The sequence below is a fragment of the Podarcis muralis genome, chromosome 18 (assembly GCF_964188315.1).
Source record: "Podarcis muralis chromosome 18, rPodMur119.hap1.1, whole genome shotgun sequence".
Taxonomy (NCBI): Eukaryota; Metazoa; Chordata; class Lepidosauria; order Squamata; family Lacertidae; genus Podarcis; species Podarcis muralis.
In genome coordinates this window covers 11,825,465-11,847,704 of record NC_135672.1, presented here as the reverse complement: position 1 = coordinate 11,847,704, position 22,240 = coordinate 11,825,465, and the positions used below count along the sequence as shown (strand labels likewise).

The window sequence follows — 22,240 nt, the reverse complement described above, 5'->3', positions numbered from 1 at the left end:
CCGATCAGAAGGTCGGCAGTTCAAATCCCCGCAATGACGGGGTGAGCTCACGTTGCTCGGTCCCTGCTCCTGCCAACCTAGCAGTTCAAAAGCACATCAAAGTGCAAGTAGATAAATAGGTACCGCTCTGGTGGGAAGGTAAACGGCGTTTCCGTGCGCTGCTCTGGTTCACCAGAAGCGGCTTAGTCATGCTGGCCACATGACCCGGAAGCTGTACGCCGGCTCCCTCGGCCAATAAAGCGAGATGAGCGACGCAACCCCAGAGTTGGCCACAAATGGACCTAATGGTCAGGGGTCCCTTTGTTGTTGTTTAGTCGTATCCACCTCTTCGTGTCCCCCTGGATCAGAGCAGGCCAGGCACTCCTGTCTTCCCCTGCCTCCCGCAGTTTGGTCAAACTCATGCTGGTCACTTCGAGAACACTGTCCCACCATCTCGTCCTCTGTCGTCCTCTTCTCCTTCTGCCCTCCATCTTTCCCAGTATCAGGGTCTTTTCCAGGGAGTCTACTCTTCTCATGAGGTGGCCAAAGTCTTGGAGCCTCAGCTTCAGGATCTGTCCTTCCAGTGAGCACTCAGGGCTGATTTCCTTCCGAATGGAGAGGTTGGATCTTCTTGCAGTCCATGGGACTCTCAAGAGTCTCCTCCAGCACCAGAATTCAAAAGCATCCATTCTCCGGCGATCAGCCTTCTTTGTGGTCCAGCTCTCACTTCCATATATCACTACTGGGAAAACCATAGCTTGAACTATACGGACCTTTGTTGGCAAGGTGATGTCTCTGCTTTTTAAGATGCTGTCTAGGTTTACCTTTATCTCTGCTGCAAGCAGAAGATGGACTGGGAAGAAGGACAAGTTTCAGGGAGCTGGAGAGCATCTTTGGGTACCACAGAGCAGAGGCAACGTGAGTGGCTGTGGGGGAGGCGCCGGCAACCTCCCTTCATGCCAAAGGGAGTCCCGATGCCGTTGCCGCGGCAACCGTTTGAAGGATGTCTGTCTCCAGGCAACTTGGACTGCCAGAGGAGAAGTCATGTTTGCTCTCTGAATTGCCTTGGAGTCGACAGCTTCCTGGTCTTGCTGGCAGCAGGTGGAACCCCGGACTTCAGTTGGACTTCACACTTTTCTCACCCTCCCTGCTGATAAAAGCAGCTGAGAGGAGGTTCAGAGGGCAGAAGGCTGGCGAGGAAGGCGAGGAAGAGGAGGACGGCCCTTTGGAGTGAGAAATGGACCACCTCAAAGCTGCTGAAGATGTCGTCTTGGGGCGGCCGAGTAAGCTGTAAGTGGCTGGGCTCTTGCAATCGATATGATTCCACCCCATTTGGAAATCAGGGCAGAAATGTTGGAGGGGGTGGAATAGGACGTCCCTTTTTTCGGGGGAGAAACGTTGGAGGGGATGGAATAGGACGTCCCTATTTTCAGGGGAGAAACGTTGGAGGGGATGGAATAGGACGTCCCTATTTTCAGGGGAGAAACGTTGGAGGGGATGGAATAGGACGTCCCTATTTTCAGGGGAGAAACGTTGGAGGGGATGGAATAGGATGTCCCTCTTTTCAGGGGAGAAACGTTGGAGGGGATGGAATAGGACGTCCCTCTTTTCAGGGGAGAAACGTTGGAGGGGATGGAATAGGACGTCCCTCTTTTCAGGTGAGAAACGTTGGAGGGGATGGAATAGGACGTCCCTCTTTTCAGGGGAGAAACGTTGGAGGGGATGGAATAGGACGTCCCTCTTTTCAGGGGAGAAACGTTGGAGGGGATGGAATAGGACGTCCCTCTTTTCAGGGGAGAAACGTTGGAGGGGATGGAATAGGACGTCCCTCTTTTCAGGGGAGAAACGTTGGAGGGGATGGAATAGGACGTCCCTCTTTTCAGGGGAGAAACGTTGGAGAGGATGGAATAGGACGTCCCTCTTTTCAGGGGAGAAACGTTGGAGGGGATGGAATAGGACGTCCCTCTTTTCAGGGGAGAAACGTTGGAGGGGATGGAATAGGACGTCCCTCTTTTCAGGGGAGAAACGTTGAAGGGGATGGAATAGGACGTCCCTCTTTTCAGGGGAGAAACGTTGGAGGGGATGGAATAGGACGTCCCTCTTTTCAGGGGAGAAACGTTGGAGGGGATGGAATAGGACGTCCCTCTTTTCAGGGGAGAAACGTTGGAGGGGATGGAATAGGACGTCCCTCTTTTCAGGGGAGAAACGTTGAAGGGGATGGAATAGGACGTCCCTCTTTTCAGGGGAGAAACGTTGGAGGAGATGGAATAGGACGTCCCTATTTTCAGAGGAGAAACGTTGGAGGGGTTGGAATAGGACGTCCCTCTTTTCAGGGGAGAAACGTTGGAGGGGATGGAATAGGACGTCCCTCTTTTCAGGGGAGAAACGTTGGAGAGGATGGAATAGGACGTCCCTCTTTTCAGGGGAGAAACGTTGGAGGGGATGGAATAGGACGTCCCTCTTTTCAGGGGAGAAACGTTGAAGGGGATGGAATAGGACGTCCCTCTTTTCAGGGGAGAAACGTTGGAGGAGATGGAATAGGACGTCCCTATTTTCAGAGGAGAAACGTTGGAGGGGTTGGAATAGGACTCGCCATCGGATAAATGTTGGAGGGTATGAAAGATGGGAGTTCAGAAAGGACATCCCTTCCTGGGACTCCCTCTATTTCTGGGGTGGTTAAGAGTTAAAAACTGGCAGTGATCTACTCCCTTTTGTGGGGTTCAGGTCAAACCTGTTGAGTTTTTTCAGGGAGCAGGTAAAATGTTGAGGGTTTTTTAGGGGAGCCACAGTTGTTCAGCTTGACCGCAGACGTCCAGTGATCTTCTGGTAGATCTACCAGATCACGATCTACCTGTTGGACATGCCTGCGGTCTATTTGTTAGATCAGGGATGGGGAAAGAACCCGTTTCAGTCGCTCCGGCGCTTAATCCGGAGTCGCTCCGCTTCTCTCGGGTGACTCAGAACCGCCGCCGGCTCATCCCGGCTGCTGGGCAGGAAGGTGAGAGGAGGAGGAGGAGTCCAAGGTGGCCCGCCGTCACCCTTCGCTTCGGGAGTCATCGCGGGGAGGCGGAGGGAAAGGTTCAAGGTCTTCCCTCGCGTCCGTGCGCCTCCCTTCTCCCCGCCCAGGAGCCGGGCATCGGATCTGCGGAGGCTCCGCGATGGTCAAGCTCGGAGTCGCCCCGGGACCTGATAGCCTCTCCTTGACCGACATCAGGTAGTAACCTCCTTTAGGGAGAGAAGAACTCAGGCGTCCGGGTTTAGGGACAAGTCCCTTCCTTCCTTCCTTCCTTCCTTCCTTCCTTCCTTCCTTCCTTCCTTCCTTCCTCTCTCTCTCTCTCTCTCTCCCCCTTCCTTCCTTCCTTCCTTCCTTCCTTCCTTCCTTCCTTCCTTCCTTCCTTCCTTCCTTCCTTCCTTCCTTTCTCTCTCTCTCCCTTTCTTTCTTTCTTTCTTTCTTTCTTTCTTTCTTTCTTTCTTTCTCTCTCTCTCGCTCTTTTTCTCTTTCTTCCTTCCTTCCTTCCTTCCTTCCTTCCTTCCTTCCTTCCTTCCTTCCTTCCTTCCTTCCTCTCTCTCTCCCCTCCCTCTTTCTTTCTTTCTTTCTTTCTTTCTCTTTCTTTCTTTCGCTCTTTTTCTCTCTCTCCCTTCCTTCCTTCCTTTTCTCCTCTCTTCCTCTTTCTTTCTTTCACTCTTTTCCCCTTCCTTCCTTTCTCTCTCTCTCCCCCCCTCTCCCTCTCTCTTTCTTTCTTTCTTTCTTTCTTTCTTTCTTTCTTTCTTTCTTTCACTCTTTTTCCCTCCCTCCCTCCCTCCCTTCCTCCCTCCCTCTCCCTCCCTCCCTCTCTCTCTCTCTCCCATCTCCGCCTTTCCTATTTCTAAACCCTCTAAAAATAAACCTGCCATCTTCTCTCAAGAAGAACCCAGGTGTCCTGGCACTCTGCCGGAGACATCCGGCTTCCAATAGATGCAAAGCCCCTCCCAGCATCCTAGAAGGGACCCAGGCGTCCTGGCAGGCTCTCAGCACGGGTGATGATTCTCAGCCCACCAGTGATTCCGCTCCCAATACTTTCGGGACGCTTGCGCCGGGTGCGCGCGCTCTGCGCGTGTTCTTGTTTGTGAGCCACCTTGAACTGAATCAATAATAAGAATAGGCCCCGTCTCCCAGCAACCAGCAGGACCAATGGTTAGAGGCGGCAGCCAGTTCGGAGCCCGGGAGGGACACCCCCTCGGCTGCTCCTTTTACGGACAAAATCCTTTCTCTACTGCTAAAAGTAGAGCTTCCTAGTTCACGGCAGTCTACCACTGAACAGGCAGGCACTTGGGGAAAGAAGTGACCCCCCCCCCTCTGGGGGTTAGAACCATAAGATTGTGAGTCGGAGTTATCTAGTCCACCCCCCCCCCCAGCAATGCGGGTTCCTAGAAGTCTGTGGCCCAGTAGTGATGCATGGAAGTGAGAGCTGGACCACAAAGAAGGCTGATCGTCGAAGAATGGATGCTTTTGAATTCTGGTGCTGGAGGAGACTCTTGAGAGTCCCGTGGACTGCAAGAAGATCCAACCTCTCCATTCGGAAGGAAATCAGCCCTGAGTGCTCACTGGAAGGACAGATCCTGAAGCTGAGGCTCCAAGACTTTGGCCACCTCAGGAGAAGAGAAGACTCCCTGGAAAAGACCCTGATGTTGGGAAAGATGGAGGGCGCAAGGAGAAGGGGACGACAGAGGAGGAGATGGTGGGACAGTGTTCTCAAAGCTACCAGCATGAGTTTGACCAAACTGGGGGAGGCAGTGGAAGACAGGAGGGCCTGGCGTGCTCTGGTCCAGGGGGTCACCAAGAGGCGGACACGACTAAACAACTCAACAACAACAACAACAAAGTCCAACCCCCCCAGCAATGCGGGTTCCTTGAAGTCTGTGGCTGTCCTCTGTCGGAGACAGGACGCTGGGGCATAGATGGATGCTTGTCCCATGTGATATCAGGGCAGATTGGATTTTTGGCTTCTGAGATTCAGAATATATTTTTTCTTGTTTTCCTCCTCCAAAAACTAGGTGCGTCTTGTGGTCTGGTGCGTCTTATAGAGCGAAAAATAGGGTATTTATGGGCGCACGTGGGGGTTTGGATCTTGCGAAAGATTGGCGTCTCAGGTTAGGACTAGCGTCACGGAAGCATCAGTCTGGGAAGGGAACAACTCTGGAACCCCTCCAAATATACGATACACAGTCCAACACGCGTCTGCCCCAGAGGCCATCTGGTCCAATGGGCGTGTATCAAACCGCAGCCTAAGTTTCCAGTCCTCTTTACCTTTTGGAGATCGCCCCTGCCGATCCCCGATCCCTGCAACCCCCTGGCTAGGAATGCCGAAATAAAAGGAGTGCGGCGAATGCAGCCCAAGTTTCTAGTCCTATTTAAGGACGGAGGCGATTAGAAGCCGGGGGGCGAGGGGGCTAGCATTGGCTCTGCTGGAAGCTTGATTGGTGAGTACCAATCGGCCAGTAATTTTTCGAAAGCTTGTTGCTGCAGTTTCTGCCTTGGAGGTTTGCGGGTTGGGATAGATGACCCTTCCGGGAAACGGGATCCCTTTCTGAAATTCTGATTCTATAAAATGAGGTTGCGGGGAGGAAGAAGCCCTGAGCCAAGCCTGGAGCTCTTTGGAGGGAAGCAATAAAAAGCAAACGATTGGCTTTTGAAAAGGAAAACTGGGATCTGGCCGAGGGGTAAATTCTGGTGTTTTGTGGCGGCTCTGATTTTCCGCGCCGGTGACTTTTCCCCTGGCGGCTGGCTGGGAAAAACCCAGGAATGCCACAAGCCAGCCGGACTGGATGTTTTGCTTCTCCGTTTATCCTGTTTTGCATAGCAACTCCAAAGCATGCACCACGGATTTCAGCTCCCGGCCCGGAAGTCTCCCTGGCGTGAATCGTTATATTATGGATAGAATTTCAATTATAAACAAATAACCTCACGTGTTGGGACGCGGGTGGCGCTGTGGGTAAAACCTCAGTGCCTAGGACTTGCCGATCGTAAGGTCGGCGGTTCGAATCCCCGCGACGGGGTGAGCTCCCGCCATCCGGTCCCAGCTCCTGCCCACCTAGCAGTTCGAAAGCACCCCCAGGTGCAAGTAGAGAAATAGGGACCGCTTTATAGCGGGAAGGTAAACGGCGTTTCCGTGTGCGGCACTGGTGCTGGCTCACCAGTGCAGCTTCGTTACGCTGGCCACGTGACCTGGAAGTGTCTTCGGACGGCGCCGGCTCCCGGCCTCTTAAGTGAGATGAGCGCACAACCCTAGAGTCTGGCAAGACTGGCCCGTACGGGCAGGGGTACCTTTACCTAACCTCACATGTTATTTCACCCTTCTCTTGCTGGGTGTAGACCTCCTTATCCACCCCCCTAAAAATAAAATAAAATAAAATAAAATAAATCCCCTAAATGAAAATGATAACGTGAAATGCAGAGAAAATAAGCTGTGATATTGATGTGAAAGGTTATGGGTCTTGGGTCTGCCGCAGAGCCAGAGTTCCCGGACATCCCTCTCTCGCCGCTCGATCGGCTGACATTTTCAGGTAGGCTTCTCCTGCGCATGGAGGTTCTACCACAGGGGTCGGCAAACTACGGCCCGGGAGCTGGATGCGGCCCCACCAGGCTCTTAAATCCAGTCCCCGTGCTGAGCTAAACCAGCATGGCGTTTCCTTGAAGGCGCGGACGCCTTATCGTGCAGAGACCGACTTCCGCGGCGCTGGCAGTTTCAGATTGGCTCCCGAAAGCTCCTGCAGCCAATCCGAAGCCGGGCCACCTGTGCGCTGAGGTAAACCCAGGCGGCAGGTCTGGGCCACGCCATGGGCATCGTGATGGGCGCGTCGCAGGGAACCTCGGGTTACAGACGCTTCAGGTTACAGACTCCGCTAACCCAGAAATAGTACCTCGGGTTAAGAACTTTGCTTCAGGATGAGAACAGAAATTGTGCAGTGGTGGCATCAGGAGGCCCCATTAGCTAAAGTGGTGCTTCAGGTTAAGAACAGTTTCAGGTTAAGAACAGACCTCTGGAACGAATTAAGTACGTAACCAGAGGTACCACTGAATTTACATTTTCTAAAATGTAGTCTGGCCCCCCACAAGGTCTGAGGAGCAGTGGACCGGCCCCCTGCTGAAAAAGTTTGCTGAGCCCTGTTCTACTGCCTTGGTTTGGCGCTGTGGGTTAAACCACAGAGCCTAGGGCTTGCCGATCAGAAGGTCGGCGGTTCGAATCCCTGTGACGGGGTGAGCTCCCGTTGCTCGGTCCGTGCTCCTGCCAACCTAGCAGTTCGAAAGCACAAAGTGCAAGTAGATAAATAGGTACCACTCCAGCTGGAAGGTAAGCGGTGTTTCCGTGTGCTGCTCTGGTTCGCCAGAAGCGGCTTAGTCCTGCTGGCCACATGACCCGGAAGCTGGACGCCGGCTCCCTCGGCCAATAAAGCGAGATGAGCGCCGCAACCCCAGAGTCGGCCACGACTGGACCTAATGGTCAGGGGTCCCTTTACCTTTAATCGTCAGCCGCGGAGGCTTATTGGACTAAGAGTAAACCGGCGTCCAGCCGGATACATCTGCGAAATACCAAAAGCAACTTCTTCCGTCTTCCTACGTTGTTGTGTAAACCGCTGCCCCACCAGCAAGCAGTATTTAGTGCTAGACTGTTCCTGGATGAGGAAGCTCCACAGATCATCCTCAGGAGTAGGCAGAACACTTTATGGAGGGCCAAAAGTTAAATCGAGATGCCACCCACTCCCTCGTCACCTGAGACGTTACATAAAGCGATCGCAATCTCGGGTTTTGTATCGGGGCGAGGCTGTTTTCATCGGCACGCGGCTAATTATAGGGAAGGGGAGGGAAATAATCTCATTAAATTCTGACTGATGACAGGCTAGAGAGGGATCGCTTTGCACGGCAAAGCGCAGGAGCGAGGTGAGCCGAAAAGGGGACATTTATGCTCCTGCAATCACAATAAAAATAAAATTCATCGTCTCCCTTTTGGAGACGCGTTGAAGGCATGCCGTTTTGAACTCATCCAAAATGGTTCAAGTCCAGCCGAGGGCTTCTTTCGCCACCTCCGGCCTTGCTTAAATCTCTCCCTCTCTTGTGCCCGTCTGTGAAATGGGCGCAGGAGCAATGCTGGGAAATTTATCCTCCTGCAATCTCAATAAAAATTAAATTCCCCGTCGGAGACATGTTGAAGGCATGCCGTTTGGAAGATATCCAGAATGATTCAAGTCCAGCTTGAGGGCCTCTTTCGCCGCCTTCCCCCTTGCTTAAGTCTCTGCCTCTCTTGTGCCCGTCTGTGAAATGGGCGCAGGAGCAAGGATGGGTGGATCAGCAGCGAGGGTGATGGTGTCTGAGGAGGAAGTGTCAGTTGGGTTGGGGATGTGTGAAGCAACATAATTGAACAGGAAATTTCTCGTTCCTTCCCAGCTGCCTGTCAGAGATCTCCGGAAAGCCAAGGAAAAGCAAGCGAAGGATGTCGGAGCAAAAAAAGTCCCAGAGTTTGGAGGAGACGGTTGGTGAGGCAGCCAGGAATGGACACAACCCGCCCCTTTCGCGGTGAGTTTTGGCAAAAAGAGAGGCTCCGAACCGCTTGTGTGTTTGACCTACTTAAGGGCAGAGGACACCCAGCTCTACCTCTCCTTTAAATCAGAACCAGTGAAGGTCCTGTGTGAGTGCCTGGAGGCGGTTGGAGGCTGGATGGCGGCTAACAGATTGAGGTTGAATCCTGACAAGACAGAAGGACTGTTTTTGGGGGACAGGAGGCGGGCAGGTGTGGGGGACTCCCTGGTCCTGAATGGGGTCACTGTGCCCCCGAAGGACCAGGTGCGCAGCCTGGGAGTCATTCTGGACTCACAGCCGTCCATGGAGGCACAGGTTAACTCTGTGTCCAGGGCAGCTCCATCTGGTATGCAGGATGAGACCCTCCCTGCCCACGGACTGTCTCGCCAGAGTGGTGCATGCTCTGGTTATCTCCCGCTTGGACTACTGCCATGCGCTCTATGTGGGGCTGCCTTTGAAGGTGACCCGGAAACTGCAACTAATCCAGAATGCGGCAGCTAGACTGGGGACTGAGAGCGGCCGCCGGGACCACATAACACTGCTCCTGAAATACCTCCATTGGCTCACAGGACATTTCCGAGCACAATTCAAAGTGTTGGTGTTGACCTTGAAAGCCCTAAATGGCCCAGTATCCCTGAAGGAGCGTCTCCACCCCCATCGTTCTACCCGGACACCTGGGTCCATCTCCCGAGGGCCTTCTGGCAGTTCTCTCCCTGCGAGAAGTGAGGTTACAGGGAACCAGACAGAGGGCCTTCTCAGTGGTGGCGCCCTCCCTTCATCCATTTGTCTACATAAATAATCATTTAAACATTTCCATTGTTTCTGGATTACATTTTTTGGTCTTTCCTCATAATTATTTTTTTAAATGATTTTCATTCTATTTGCTAAGACCCCAGTCAAAAATTTATAGTCTATATTCCACAGAGAAATGGTCTATAATTTTTAATCAACTTCGGGTCTGATGGATTTTGACAGCGGACTGATTTATAAATCCGGGGACTGTCCCTGGGAAACGGGGATGTCTGGTAACCTTTTAGCAAGTTTAGCTGGTGTTAGATAACACCTGTACATCATTTTCATAACATTTTCTTCGAGTGCATTGCATGCAATAAAATTACGGTAATCTTTCCACAACCTTTCCCAGGATTCTAACTGAATATTATCCCCAAAATCTTTAGCCCATTGTAGCATCACTCCTTTGACCTCCTCATCCTTAGTGTGCCAACAGTAATTTATACATTTTCGACAATCTTTTCCTCTTATTTAAGAGCATCTTTGTTTCTCTCGTTCCTTTTAGATCCAAGACCTACGATCCGTCTTACTCCAAAGAGGCCGAGAAAGAAACTTTGGCCTCTGCGCAGCACCGGAATTCGGACTCCAATGTAAGCTTGGCCGGCAGAGAGAGCCTTTTCCGACTGCTCTGATTTGTAATTATTAACTAATTCGTATAGAGTTTGAAGGGCCCTCCAGTGGTCATGCAGTCCAACCCGCTTTCAATGCAGGGATGAATAATAGACTTTCTATCCTGCCCTGCTTCTGCAGAACGGCTGACACATCTACCATTTCAAACTGTAGCCTTATTAGACTTTACCGATGGTAGGGTGAGTGTGGCTCCCAGAACAGGGAGGAAGGAAGTCAAATGACACCGAGGTTGATTCAGAGAAAGAGTTTATTCTGCTCTCCGGATAGCAGAAGGCATGTGCATGGTCAGTTCACAGCAAGCCCAAAGAAATGAGAAAGTTCATGCAGTATATATATCCTCCAGGCACCCTCTCCCCCCCCTTCCCCAGGAATCCAGACACGTCAGCTTATACACGCAGGTTGACATCACAGATGTTCCTGTTCCGGTACTCTTGACAATAAAAGGTTCTTGTTCCTATACTCTCATCTTGGGGCAGGAGGTCACCAACTCTGAGAACACTCCTGGCGCCGTTCCCGGTTCTCTTGTCAGACCTGACAAGGTCTGTGCGTCTTTTGTGGTCAGGATGTAAGATAAGACCCAGACGTGCCATCCCTGCTCCACTCGGAACTGGCAAGGCCATCCATTGCCGTCACAGACTGATAAAGGAGAGGGCTTTGAGCACTTGTTTATACAGCTGGGCTTCTGTTTATACGTTGGCTCAAGAGCTCAAGTTAATGCATTTTAGAAACGCTCCCTTGGAGAAGGAAAAATGCAGATTTTGGGGCCCGTTTCAGACTGACTGCACAGAAACCCATTCCTTCCCCCTTCAAAACCTGAAAGTTCATAGCGATTGAGACGGGTGGGGAGCGTTCCGCAACCGGGGAGCCACCACCAAAAAGGCCATAAGTCCCTGCCATAGTTAGGGAGGAAGGGAGGGAAGGAAAAAGAGAAAATGAACGAGAAAAAGACTTCCGGTTCTCTGTCTGTTAAATATAGTATTCACACCTTAACATCCATCTGTTCTGTTTTCTCTAAGCCAGTAATTTCTATAAACCAGTAATTTCCCCCACCCCAATCTTCAAATCCATCTGTTACAAGTTCATTTTCTCTTTCACGCAAAAAGTCTGTCAGAAGTTTCCAGTCCTTAATAAGTATCGTAGAATCGTAGAATCCTAAATTGCAGGAATCTCAGGTGACCCGGATCAGGGCCAAACAGCTCACCTCTCTCTCTCTCTCTCTCCCCTTTCCGCAGCTGGTGAAACACTCTCTCAACTTCCGAAGGGTATTCAAAGACTTCCCTGAGGAGGAAGAACTCCTGCAGAGTAAGTGCTTGAATTAATTAATTAATGAGTCTTTATTTGCATCAGCCATCGGCCCTAGCAATAAAACAACACTACGATATACAAAGAATAGAAAGAAAAAGTCAATTATATAAAATACATCTTGGGGTTTTGAATCAATGGTCAAATAGTGGACCTTATTCTGATTGCCCCAGCGAAAAACCTTGCCACCTTTGCTGTCACCTGCTCGTCTTGATCTGCCAAGAGAAAGGACCCTGGGCCAGTGGCTGGGTGACCCGGAATGGACGATAAAAGAGGGGTGATAATCTCATTCCTCAAGTCTTTATAAAGAGGGCAAGCCAGAAGGGCGTGTGCCACCAATTCGGGACGGCCGTCTCCACAGGGACGTTTTTCGTGTGGGATCTGTTGGAATCGTCCCTCAAGTCCCGCCGAGGGCAAGACATTCAATCTCGTGAGAGTAAAAGCGCATCTATATTTTGGAATTGCTCGGTTATGCAGATAGGGTGCCAGGGAGTCGAAATGGGAAGGTGGAAACAGTCATGCCATGGGCAAAATTTCCTTATTGTGGCCAAGTTGTTCCAACGCTCGATATCATTTAAAGGTAAAGGGACCCCTGACCATTAGGTCCAGTCGTGGCCGACTCTGGGGAGCAACGGGAGCTCACTCCATCATGGGGATTCGAACCGCCGACCTTCTGATCGGCAAGTCCTAGGCTCAGTGGTTTAACCCACAGCGCCACCCGCGTCCCTTCAATATCATTTAGGCACTGATAAAAATCTTGGAGGGTGTGCAGCCGCCGCCACTATTATGCATCCATTTAGCTCCTCCATGCTTCGTGCAAAACGAAGAGAAGTTAGGAGGAGTTTGCATGCAACCTACTCCTCCCGCGGGGCCCAACTCTGGTTGCTGTGTGATGGTTCGCCACACTGAGGACCATAGCTGTCAACTTACAGATTTGAAAATAAGGGACCAGCCGTCTCAAAAATAAGGGCTCAGCAGCCAAAATAAGGGATTTTAAGAGCACAGGTATGTTCGACTTCTGAGCCCCTCCGAGCCAAAGGCAGAAAGACCAGCCAGCAGCCAAACGAAGCCTCAAGCGGTGGTTCCCACAGCGCAGCAACCCGGCAAAGGGGATGCAGCAAGGAAAACCACCGTCACCTCTCCGCTGGGAAGCGCTGAGCAAAGGCGAGTCCCCAGGCAACGCGGCCGATTTGATCGGCAGAAGGCATGCAAGCTCCACCCCCCAGTCGTTCTTAGACTCCTTATTGGGTGAGCAACGCAGCCAAGCAACACAGTTGGAGCCTCCCTCCTCCCTGGCCGGCAGGGAGGGAGGGAGAGGAGCTGCTTCCTTTGAAACCCGGGAAATTGAAGGGACATCATCAATAAGGGACAGCAGCGGGACACGGTGCTGGGATAAGGGACTTTTCCGCCAAATAAGGGACGGTTGACAGCTATGTTGAGGACTAGAATCGTGGCAGCTTCTTTGCCAACCCTTCCTTCCTGGTCTTTTCCCCCGCAGCGTTTTCGTGCGCCTGGCAACGGGACGTGCCTTATCACGGCTGCCTGTATATATCCGAAAATCACGTCTGCTTCTACTGCAGCATGGTACACCGGGAAGTTAAGGTAAGGGCTCTCCGGCCGAGGTTAAAGCAGGGGTCAGCAAACTTTTTCAGCAGGGGGCCGGTCCCCTGTCCCTCAGACCTTGTGGGGGGCCGGACTATATTTTGGAAAAAAGAAATGAACGAATTCCTATGCCCCATAAATAGCCCAGAGATGCATTTTAAATAAAAGGACACATTCTACTCATGTAGAAACACGCCGATTCCCAGACCATATGCGGGCCGGATTTGGAAGGCGATTGGGCCGGATCCGGCCCCCGGGTTTAGGATCTGCAGAGGTTTATTCTTCCTTCCCTTTGTTGCCTAGACAAAAGCTAGCTGGGATAATGTTGCGGGACGCCATAAGCTCTTTTTATAGTTGTTGCAGGAATTTATGTATAGGTTGGGGGTGGGTTTGCCCCTCCAGCAGATATCACGCACATGCAGCCCAGTACCAAACTCAGCACAATCGCTTTTGTGACTTTTGTGATTTGTCCCCACAAAACACTTCGTCGCAGTTTCTTCCTATCTATTCAAACGGCCTCTGCTGCACAATACCAAATGTCAGAATTAACTGATCAATGTATCTGTGTACCGGCTCACTGGGGAAACTTCAGAATTTCATATAGACATGTGAGCTCAGCTCCTCAGCAGCCCCTCTGCCTGAGTGATGATCCCTGGCCTCCTGATAGCTGAGTGCCAGACAGGTAGCCATTCCAGACATAACAAACCCAGATGAAGACAAAAGAGTGTGATGAACTTGGCTGGGAAACAGGGAAATGTAAAGATCTCTTTTGTTCCACTTGATGGGTGTTTGGTGGAGGGCAAGGAGAACCATGGGGCAGGGTCCAGGATGCTCAGATTACAGCCACCAGACCTCCCCTTTCATGATGTATGAGTGATGTAGTTTGGGGGGCTGTAACACGGGGATTAGCAGCTAATAAAAGTTTGGGTTCTCTTTTGTTTGGGGCTTCCATCTTGTTCCACCTGGTGGCAGGTGGGAGTCCTGTCTCGAGGGTCTTCAATAAAGACCAAGTCTACTGGCTGCTGTTTTGCTCTGGTATTCCTGGCTGGTGTCCTTGTTTTTTGCCCAAGGGAGCCCTCAGATTTCTCCGCTAACATAGACTTCTGGTCTCTCTCTCTCTGTAGTATAAAGATACCTTTTCCATATGAACCATGTTGGGTCATATCCTGCGCTTTCGTGTCCCTCACCCCTCCCTCCCTCTCTCTCTCTCTCTCCCTCTCTCTCTCTCTCTCTCTCTCTCTCTCCCCTTTTCCGGGACGGACAGGTCGTCATCCCAGTTTCCACCATCACCATCCTCAAAAAGGCCAACACAGCCTTGCTGGTACCCAACGCCGTCTGCATCCGGACGTCGGACGGTGAAAAGGTGAGAGCCGAGCACTGCTGGATTTACGAAAAAGCTCAACAATCTCTAGCTTAGGACCCCACTCTCTTAAAGGTAAAGGGACCCCTGACCGTTAGGTCCAGTCGTGGCCGACTCTGGGGTTGCGGCGCTCATCTCGCTTTACTGGCCGAGGGAGCCGGCGTCCAGCTTCCGGGTCACGAGTGGGGGCACGCGGGTGGCGCTGTGGGTTAAACCACAGAGCCTAGGACTTGCCGATCAGAAGGTCGGCAGTTCAAATCCCCGCAATGACAGGGTGAGCTCCCGTTGCTCGGTCCCTGCTCCTGCCAACCTAGCAGTTCGAAAGCACATCAAAGTGCAAGTAGATAAATAGGTACCGCTCCGACGGGAAGGTAAACAGCGTTTCCGTGCGCTGCTCTGGTTCACCAGAAGCGGCTTAGTCCTGCTGGCCACATGACCCGGAAGCTGTACGCCGGCTCCCTCGGCCAGTAAAGCGAGATGAGTGCCGCAACCCCAGAGTCGGCCACGACTGGACCTAACGGTCAGGGGTCCCTTTACCTTTACACGTTCGCTATGTCCAGATTTCCCCGGACATTTCAGCAATCTCCACCTGGACTCTGTTTACGAGGGCTATGTCCAGGAAATTCTGGACGCATGTCAGCCCTTCGCTGAAGCAACAGGTCCAAGGGGAATGTTTTTAAGTGTGCATTGAATGTGATTTAAATTACGGTTCTTTATTGAATTGATATATTCCCCTCCATCCGAGGCTCACAAGGTGGTTTGCAGAATTTGTATGTTGGCCCTGACGGAAACTCCGAACATTTCAGCCTCCTAAGAATTCCATTTTTAAAATAAACCCAGCAAGGCTCTAGTCCTGTTTGCCCGGGCTTTTCCTCTAGCACGCTTTCCGATCTATTATGGGGTGTTATTTCTGTGTGGAAGGCTCGGCTGCCTCTCCATCGGAAAGGAACGCAAAATATGAGATTGAGGGATCTGTTTTGTTCCACGGGGTGAAGACTGCGATCTTATTTTATTTTGTCTTACCCCTTCTTCCCACACCACAGTTCCTGTTTGGGTCCCTCCGCTCCCGGGAAACCGTTTACCAGGTCCTGCGCTCCGTCTGCAAACACCTCCAGGTAATTAATAATAATAATAATAATAATAATAATAATAATAATAATAGAGTGGTACCTTGGTTCTCTGTTGGGAAACACACACACACACACCTTGATGTGGTGCCAAGATTCAAAATCTCAGGAAGATACCATCTTCCTCTCATTTTTTAAAAGAACCTAAGTTTCTAGTCCTTGTGACCAACATTACCTCTACCCAGGGGAAAAAATGGAGGGAGCAAGAACTTTTGTTGGAGAAATGATGGGGTGGAATTGTAATACAGTGGTACCTTGGGTCTCAAACTTAATCCGTTCCAAAACCAAAGCATTCCAAAACCAAGACAGCGCTTTCCCATAGAAAGTAATGCAAAACGGATTAATCCGTTCCAATTAGCACGTTTTTACGTGAGTAGAAGGTGTCCTTTTATTTAAAATGCATCTCTGGGTTATTTGTGGGGCATAGGAATTGGTTCATTTCCCCCCCAAAAAATATAGTCCGGCCCCCCACAAGGTCTGAGGGACGGTGGACCGGCCCCCTGCTGAAAACGTTTGCTGACCCCTGCTATAGATGGATTGGAATTGAATAATAATAATAATAATAATAATAATAATAATAATAATAATGTTTATTATTATTAAAGATATTCCACAGTCCTGAAATTAGGAAATCCGGTCCGTCTTAGGTACAGCTATGTATCTCACGGGGGGTTGGGATAGATGGCTTTTGGAGGGCCCTTCCACTTCTGGTCCCAGTGCTTTGATTTCTCTTCTGCTTCCTCTAGGACGCCAGCCGCAACAACAGCCCAACCGCAGCGCACAACCTTTCGGACCAGCTGCTTAAGATTTCCCTGGTAAGAAACTGCGTTCTCTGTCTTTTGTGTGGCCAGCCATCCTTTTGGGATTAGGAATTATTAGGATCGAAAGGCTACAGGTGTAGGGCACCCGCTTATATGATAATATATGCTATATGGTAATTTATGGACCTCATAGGTATCTCAAGCCATTTGCCCATGTTGCCGTGCAACCGGTCCATGCAGAATGTCGGCACCCTATATATAGAAAGGAGCAAACCAGGGATATTTTAGGCACCCTATATACAGGGTGAAAGAGGAGAGCGCAAAATATGGTTTGAAGCTCAACATCAAAAAACCGAAGATCATGGCCACTGGTCCCATCACCTCCTGGCAATAGAAGGGGAAGAAATGGAGGCAGTGAGAGATTTGACTTTCTTGGGCTCCATGATCACTGCAGATAGTGACAGCAGCCACGAAATTAAAAGACGCCTGCTTCTTGGGAGGAAAGCAGTGACAAACCTAGACAGCATCTTAAAAAGCAGAGACATCACCTTGCCAACAAAGGTCCATATTGTTAAAGCCATGGTTTTCCCAGTAGTGATGTATGGAAGTGAGAGCTGGACCATAAAGAAGGCTGATCGCCGAAGAATGGATGCTTTTGAATTCTGGTGCTGGAGGAGACTCTGGAGAGTCCCATGGACTGCAAGAAGATCCAACCTCTCCTTTCGGAAGGAAATCAGCCCTGAGGGCTCACTGGAAGGACAGATCCTGAAGCTGAGGCTCCAATACTTTGGCCACCTCATGAGAAGAGAAGACTCCCTGGAAAAGACCCTGATGTTGGGACAGATGGAGGGCGCAAGGAGAAGGGGACGACGGAGGACGAGATGGTGGGACAGTGTTCTCGAAGCTACCAGCATGAGTTTGACCAAACTGCGGGAGGCAGTGGAAGACAGGAGGGCCTGGCGTGCTCTGGTCCAGGGGGTCACCAAGAGGCGGACACGGCTAAACGGCTAAACAACAACAACAAATATATGGAAAGGCACCCTATATATAGAAAGGAGCAAACCAGGGATATTTTAGGCACCCTATATATAGAAAGGAGCAAACTAGTGATGTTTGGGGGAGCAGGCTAGCAGGCAGGGCCCATGACTTACATCCTAGGAGCCTACACAACACAAAACACTGTTGCTGGATGTAGGTTTTATTTCATTTGCTTTTGCTGTTCTATTTTGGAAATGTACATCCAGTCCCCCCCCCCCTTAAGCTATAGCTTGTTTAGCTTAGACGTAAATCTGGCACTGCCAAGATTGGGAGAAACTCTTGCCTGACAAAACCCTGGTCAGCGGAGGCACTGCTAAGCTAGGTGTCTGGATGCAACCAAATTCCCCCCCTATCGTTCCCAACCTCTCTCCATTTTTGTTCCCCTCGCAGACCCCAAAGGAGCTGGACGGCAGCCGGACGCCCCCCCTGGACCAAACCCTCCCGGAAGAGCCTGGTGAGAACTGGGTCTAGGTTGGCAGGAGCAGGGACCGAGCAACGGGAGCTCACCCCATCATCGCGGGGATTCGAACTGCCGACCTTCTGATCAGCAAGTCCTAGGCTCTGTGGTTTAGACCACAGCGCCACCCGCAATCCCATAGCCTGTTTAGCTTATATGCAAATCCGGCACTGGGCCAATCCCTCGCTTTCAGGCTGACCTCCTTCGCAGCGTTGTTGAGAGGGTGAAATGCAACTTTAATTTTATTTTATTTTTAATAAAATGCCTTAACCCTCTTCTTTCGCAGATGGGGCAGATAGGACACGGAGCCCCCCGACGGCAGCTATCGAACCTCACCAGGCGGCAGCAAACAGAGGTGAGTGGCTTTTTTGCAAACCGCCCTCTCCAAATTCCCCCGAAACCTCTTTTTCGTGAGCCAAACTGGGCATTGCAATCCAAAGGCCGGAGAGAGAGACTCTCAGCCATCAAGAGACCAACTGAATTGTATTCAATTGTGGGATATCAGAGTTTTTTGGGCTGGGTGTTCATCAGTATGCAGATGATACCCAGCTCTACCTCTCCTTTAAATCAGAACCAGTGAAGGTGGTGAAGGTCCTGTGTGAGTGTCTGGAGGCGGTTGGAGGATGGATGGCGGCTAACAGATTGAGGTTGAATCCTGACAAGACAGAAGGACTGTTTTTGGGGGACAGGAGGCGGGCAGGTGTGGGGGACTCCCTGGTCCTGAATGGGGTGACTGTGCCCCCGAAGGACCAGGTGCGCAGCCTGGGAGTCATTTTGGACCCACAGCTGTCCATGGAGGCGCAAGTCAATTCTGTGTCCAAAAAATAAATAAATTCATATGTCTTTCCCCAGGCCTTTTTAATAATTAAATAATAATAATAATAATAATAATAATAATAATAATAATAATAATAATACCACCTCTTTTTCTTTCCAGGAGGGGTACTGTCCACAAAGTCCTGGCAGACCTGGAAGTCTCACCTCAGCCCCCTCAACACTGTCATCCTCATCTATCTCTGCTTGTGAGTGGGCCAGTTTTCTGTTGTGATTCCTGCACTGAAAGCGGGTTGGGATGGATGACCTTTGGGTTCCCTTCCTGCTCTGCAATTCTACGATTCCATGAAGCCACGTAGCTTGTTGAATCCACCTCTTGGCCCCTTCCCTACTAAACCTTTGGCTGCTACTAGAAGACTTATTGGTGGGACGCGGGTGGCACTGTGGGTTAAACCACAGAGCCTAGGACTTGCCAATCAGAAGGTCAGCGGTTCGAATCCCCGCAATGACGGGGTGAGCTCCCGTTGCTCTCTCCCTGCTCCTGCCAACCTAGCAGTTCGAAAGCACCTCAAAGTGCAAGTAGATAAATAGGTACCGCTCCAGCGGGAAGGTAAACGGCGTTTCCGTGCGCTGCTCTGGTTCGCCAGAAGCGGCTTAGTCCTGCTGGCCACATGACCCAGAAGCTGTACGCCGGCTCCCTCGGCCAATAAAGCGAGATGAGCGCCGCAACCCCAGAGTCGGCCATGACTGGACCTAATGGTCAGGGGTCCCTTTACCTTTACCTAGAAGAAAAATTAAGATGATTGTCCCATTGGCTGGAGGATAAAATTGCCAATCACTGTTAGCCACAATGGCTTATTTTTTCCCCTCTCCACTGAGCAACCAAGGCGATGGAGGTTCTGGAAACCTTAGCCTGATGAGGAACGGTTGAAGGACCTGGGTATGTTTAGCTTGGAAGAGAGAGAGAGTGGAGACGCTCTTATAAAATCTTAATATTGTGGTATCTCTGTTTCAGGGTGGTGGTCCTACTCCTTTCCTCGGGGTACATCGGCCTGCGCATCGTGCAACTGGAAGAACAGTTGATCTCCATGGGAGCGTGGCCCGAAATAGACTTGCAGCAGCACCAGTGAGTTTCTGGGGCTTTTCGTTCCTCTGTTTTACCTCTGTTTTACGGCTGACGGCGTAAAATATGGGTAGGCAAACTAAGGCCCGGGGGCCGGATCCGGCCCAATCCCCTTCTCAATCCGGCCGGCGGACGGTCCGGGAATCAGCGTGTTTTTACACAAGTAGAATGTGCCCTTTTATTTAAAATGCATCTCTGGGTTATTTGTGGGGCATAGGAATTTGTTCGTTTTTTCCCCAAAATATAGACCGGCCCCCCACAAGGTCGGAGGGACAGTGGACCGGCCCCCTGCTGAAAAAGTTTGCTGACCCCTGGCGTAAAACGACAGTCCTGGTTAACTCTCTAAAGTAGAAACACACACACAAAGACACACCCCGCAGAAAGAGAGGGGCAAAGGCTATGTCACTTATATTAGCAGTTTCCCACAGCCCCCTTCCCTATTAGAGGTAGAATACAGAATAGCCCCCTACCCTATTAGAGGCAGAATTCAGAATAGCCCCTTGCTCAGTTGGTCCTGCATGAGACGATTAATCTGAGGGTCGTGAGTTCGAGTCCTGCACAGGGCAAAAATATTCCTGCATCGCAGGGGGTTGGACTCTCCTATAAAAAAGCATAATTCAGAATAACCCCCCCGTACCCTCTAGAAAAAGCAGGATTCTGACCAGTGGCTTGCGCAATCTATTGAGGAAGATAACACAGTTCCAAACCGTATTAATGGCAGATTTATTCAAAGCCCGGTTAAAAATATTATTCCGCAGTGGTCCGTCGGCTGCCTCCAATAGGCTGAATAAACGGGGGGAAATGTTTCTTCTTTTTCTCAGCTTTGTAACTTTTAAATATTTTCTTCCTGGACAGGTATAAGACAACTTGAGGATCTCGCAAGATGTCCAGGCCATCTGCTGCTGGTCAGGAAATAGAAAAATAGGGTTGCCGAAAGTCCAGTTTTTCCCCGGACATGTCCAGGATTCCAGCGACGAAATTTAGCATCCAGGGGGAATCGTGTTTTATTTTATTTTTTTGAAAAACCAGCAAAATGTCTGGGATTTTGCAAACAGAACCGGAAAGCTCAACAACCCCCAAAAAACCCACAATTTTTTGTGTCCGGATTTTTATTTCTCAAAATACGGCAGCCCTAAAGAGACGTTTGCTTCGGCACTGTGGGTACCCGAAAAACAGCTCGAGTTGCAAAAACGGAGGACAGTTCTTGTTTCAGCAGCCCGGCACAGAAAGAACAATTATTTTAGCACGCGCCTTGAATCCTAAATGGTATGAGTTTAAGGTATTTTAAATTTTTTTTTAAGCACCCCTAATTATATCTTGGGGATCTCTGTGCAGAAAATCTGCAAGGTGCCTTTCAAAACCAAACTCTGACTAGATCTAAACACACAGGTGAGAAAACATGCTATAAACAAGTCAGTAATTAAATCGTTATAACAAAAGATGCAGAAAAACCGCTATGGAAAATCGCCCCTAAAAATTTCTTTGCCCTCCATCGCCCTCTGGTGTCGCACATTTATAACACATTCAAAACGCTGTTTCTTTGACTCATGTAGCCGAGTCCTTTTTACCATATTTTTCAAAAATCCTCTCTAAAAAAGGTGGGAAAACAAAACTCTTTTAAAAAGGGAGAGATTTTGAGAGGAAGCTGTCCTCTTTTTGGTTTTTTGCTGACTCCCATTTTTTAAATAATAAAAAAATCAAATATTAATCATGCAATGAAAAGTTCCTACATCCCACACCTCACAAAAGAACGGCCTCACTAGGGCGGTTCATAAAAAACTTTTTGTAAAAAAATATATGCCTGCTCCAAAGGCCTTATTTTACTACACTAGGGATTATATAGCTCTATCTGAAATTTCATGCATATCAGTTAATATCTTGACTCCGCTGAACTGAAATTTCAGCCTTCGCGACATAGGAAAATGACCAAGTAAACAGCTATTTTCGTGGAGGAGGGTCAAGATATTACTGTATTTTTCGCTCTATAAGATGCACCAGACCACAAGACGCACCTAGTTTTTGGAGGAGGAAAACAAGAAAAAGAATATTCTGAATCTCAGAAGCCAGAACAGCAAGAGGGATCGCTGCGCAGTGAAAGCAGCAATCCCTCTTGCTGTTCTGGCTCCTGGGATAGCTGCGCAGCCTGCATTCGCTCCATAAGACGCACACATATTTCCCCTTACTTTTTAGGAGGGAAAAAGTGCGTCTTATAGAGTGAAAAATACGGTAACTGATATGCATGAAATTTCAGATATAGCTATATATTTTTCCGGGGGTACAAAGTACCGGCACATCTTTCTTTTTCCTTTTTCCTGGTTTAAAATGTGGCACTTAACGTAACAACTTTGTGGTGAGTACTGGCACCTATTTTTTTCTAGGGGAAAAAAAGGATTGCAACAGTTGAAGTCTCGCCGGCAAGATACTGAACAGCAGCCTTATAGCGAAAAGCACTTTAAGGGAGAAAAAACACTTCAACCTACATAGCCTTTTTTTTAAAATAAAAAATAAATCCAACTGTTTATTTATACATTTTAAAATGAGAAGCGTTGCGTGAATGGCGATACGTTTTGTGGATGGAATGGTGTTTTAAGTAGAGCGTATTTGCTAAGTGGGTGTTTGATGGGCGGAGTATAAATAATAAAAATTATTATTATTATTAGACAGCCAGTGTGGTTTTTGCCTGAGGTTTTTTGGAAGTGGCATACATATTATTTTGGAAGAGGTGGCACCTCGTTGCATTG

The 22,240-nt window shown here is 49.8% G+C and overlaps 1 protein-coding gene across 3 annotated transcripts; it reads left to right on the top strand.

Moving 5' to 3' along the window:
- The first annotated feature begins 1,051 nt into the window (after window positions 1-1,051).
- Window positions 1,052-21,382, top strand: LOC144326048 (GRAM domain-containing protein 2A-like). 3 transcript variants are annotated; one of them, XM_077921760.1, is made up of 13 exons: window positions 2,722-3,193; window positions 8,402-8,530; window positions 9,831-9,915; window positions 11,188-11,257; window positions 12,756-12,859; window positions 14,124-14,222; window positions 15,263-15,334; window positions 16,093-16,161; window positions 17,536-17,599; window positions 17,889-17,957; window positions 18,540-18,624; window positions 19,392-19,502; window positions 20,355-21,382. In XM_077921760.1, exons 1-13 carry the CDS (start codon window positions 3,138-3,140, stop codon window positions 20,368-20,370), a joined length of 1,029 nt encoding a protein of 342 aa, XP_077777886.1. In that variant the 5' UTR covers window positions 2,722-3,137; the 3' UTR covers window positions 20,371-21,382. The 3 variants fall into 3 exon arrangements, with proteins under 3 accessions (XP_077777885.1, XP_077777884.1, XP_077777886.1); XM_077921759.1 differs by lacking the exons at window positions 2,722-3,193; window positions 18,540-18,624; window positions 19,392-19,502; window positions 20,355-21,382 and adding exons at window positions 1,052-1,269; window positions 18,174-18,450; XM_077921758.1 differs by lacking the exons at window positions 18,540-18,624; window positions 19,392-19,502; window positions 20,355-21,382 and adding an exon at window positions 18,174-18,454 and having other exon boundaries at window positions 2,715-3,193.
- The last annotated feature ends 858 nt before the right edge of the window (window positions 21,383-22,240 follow it).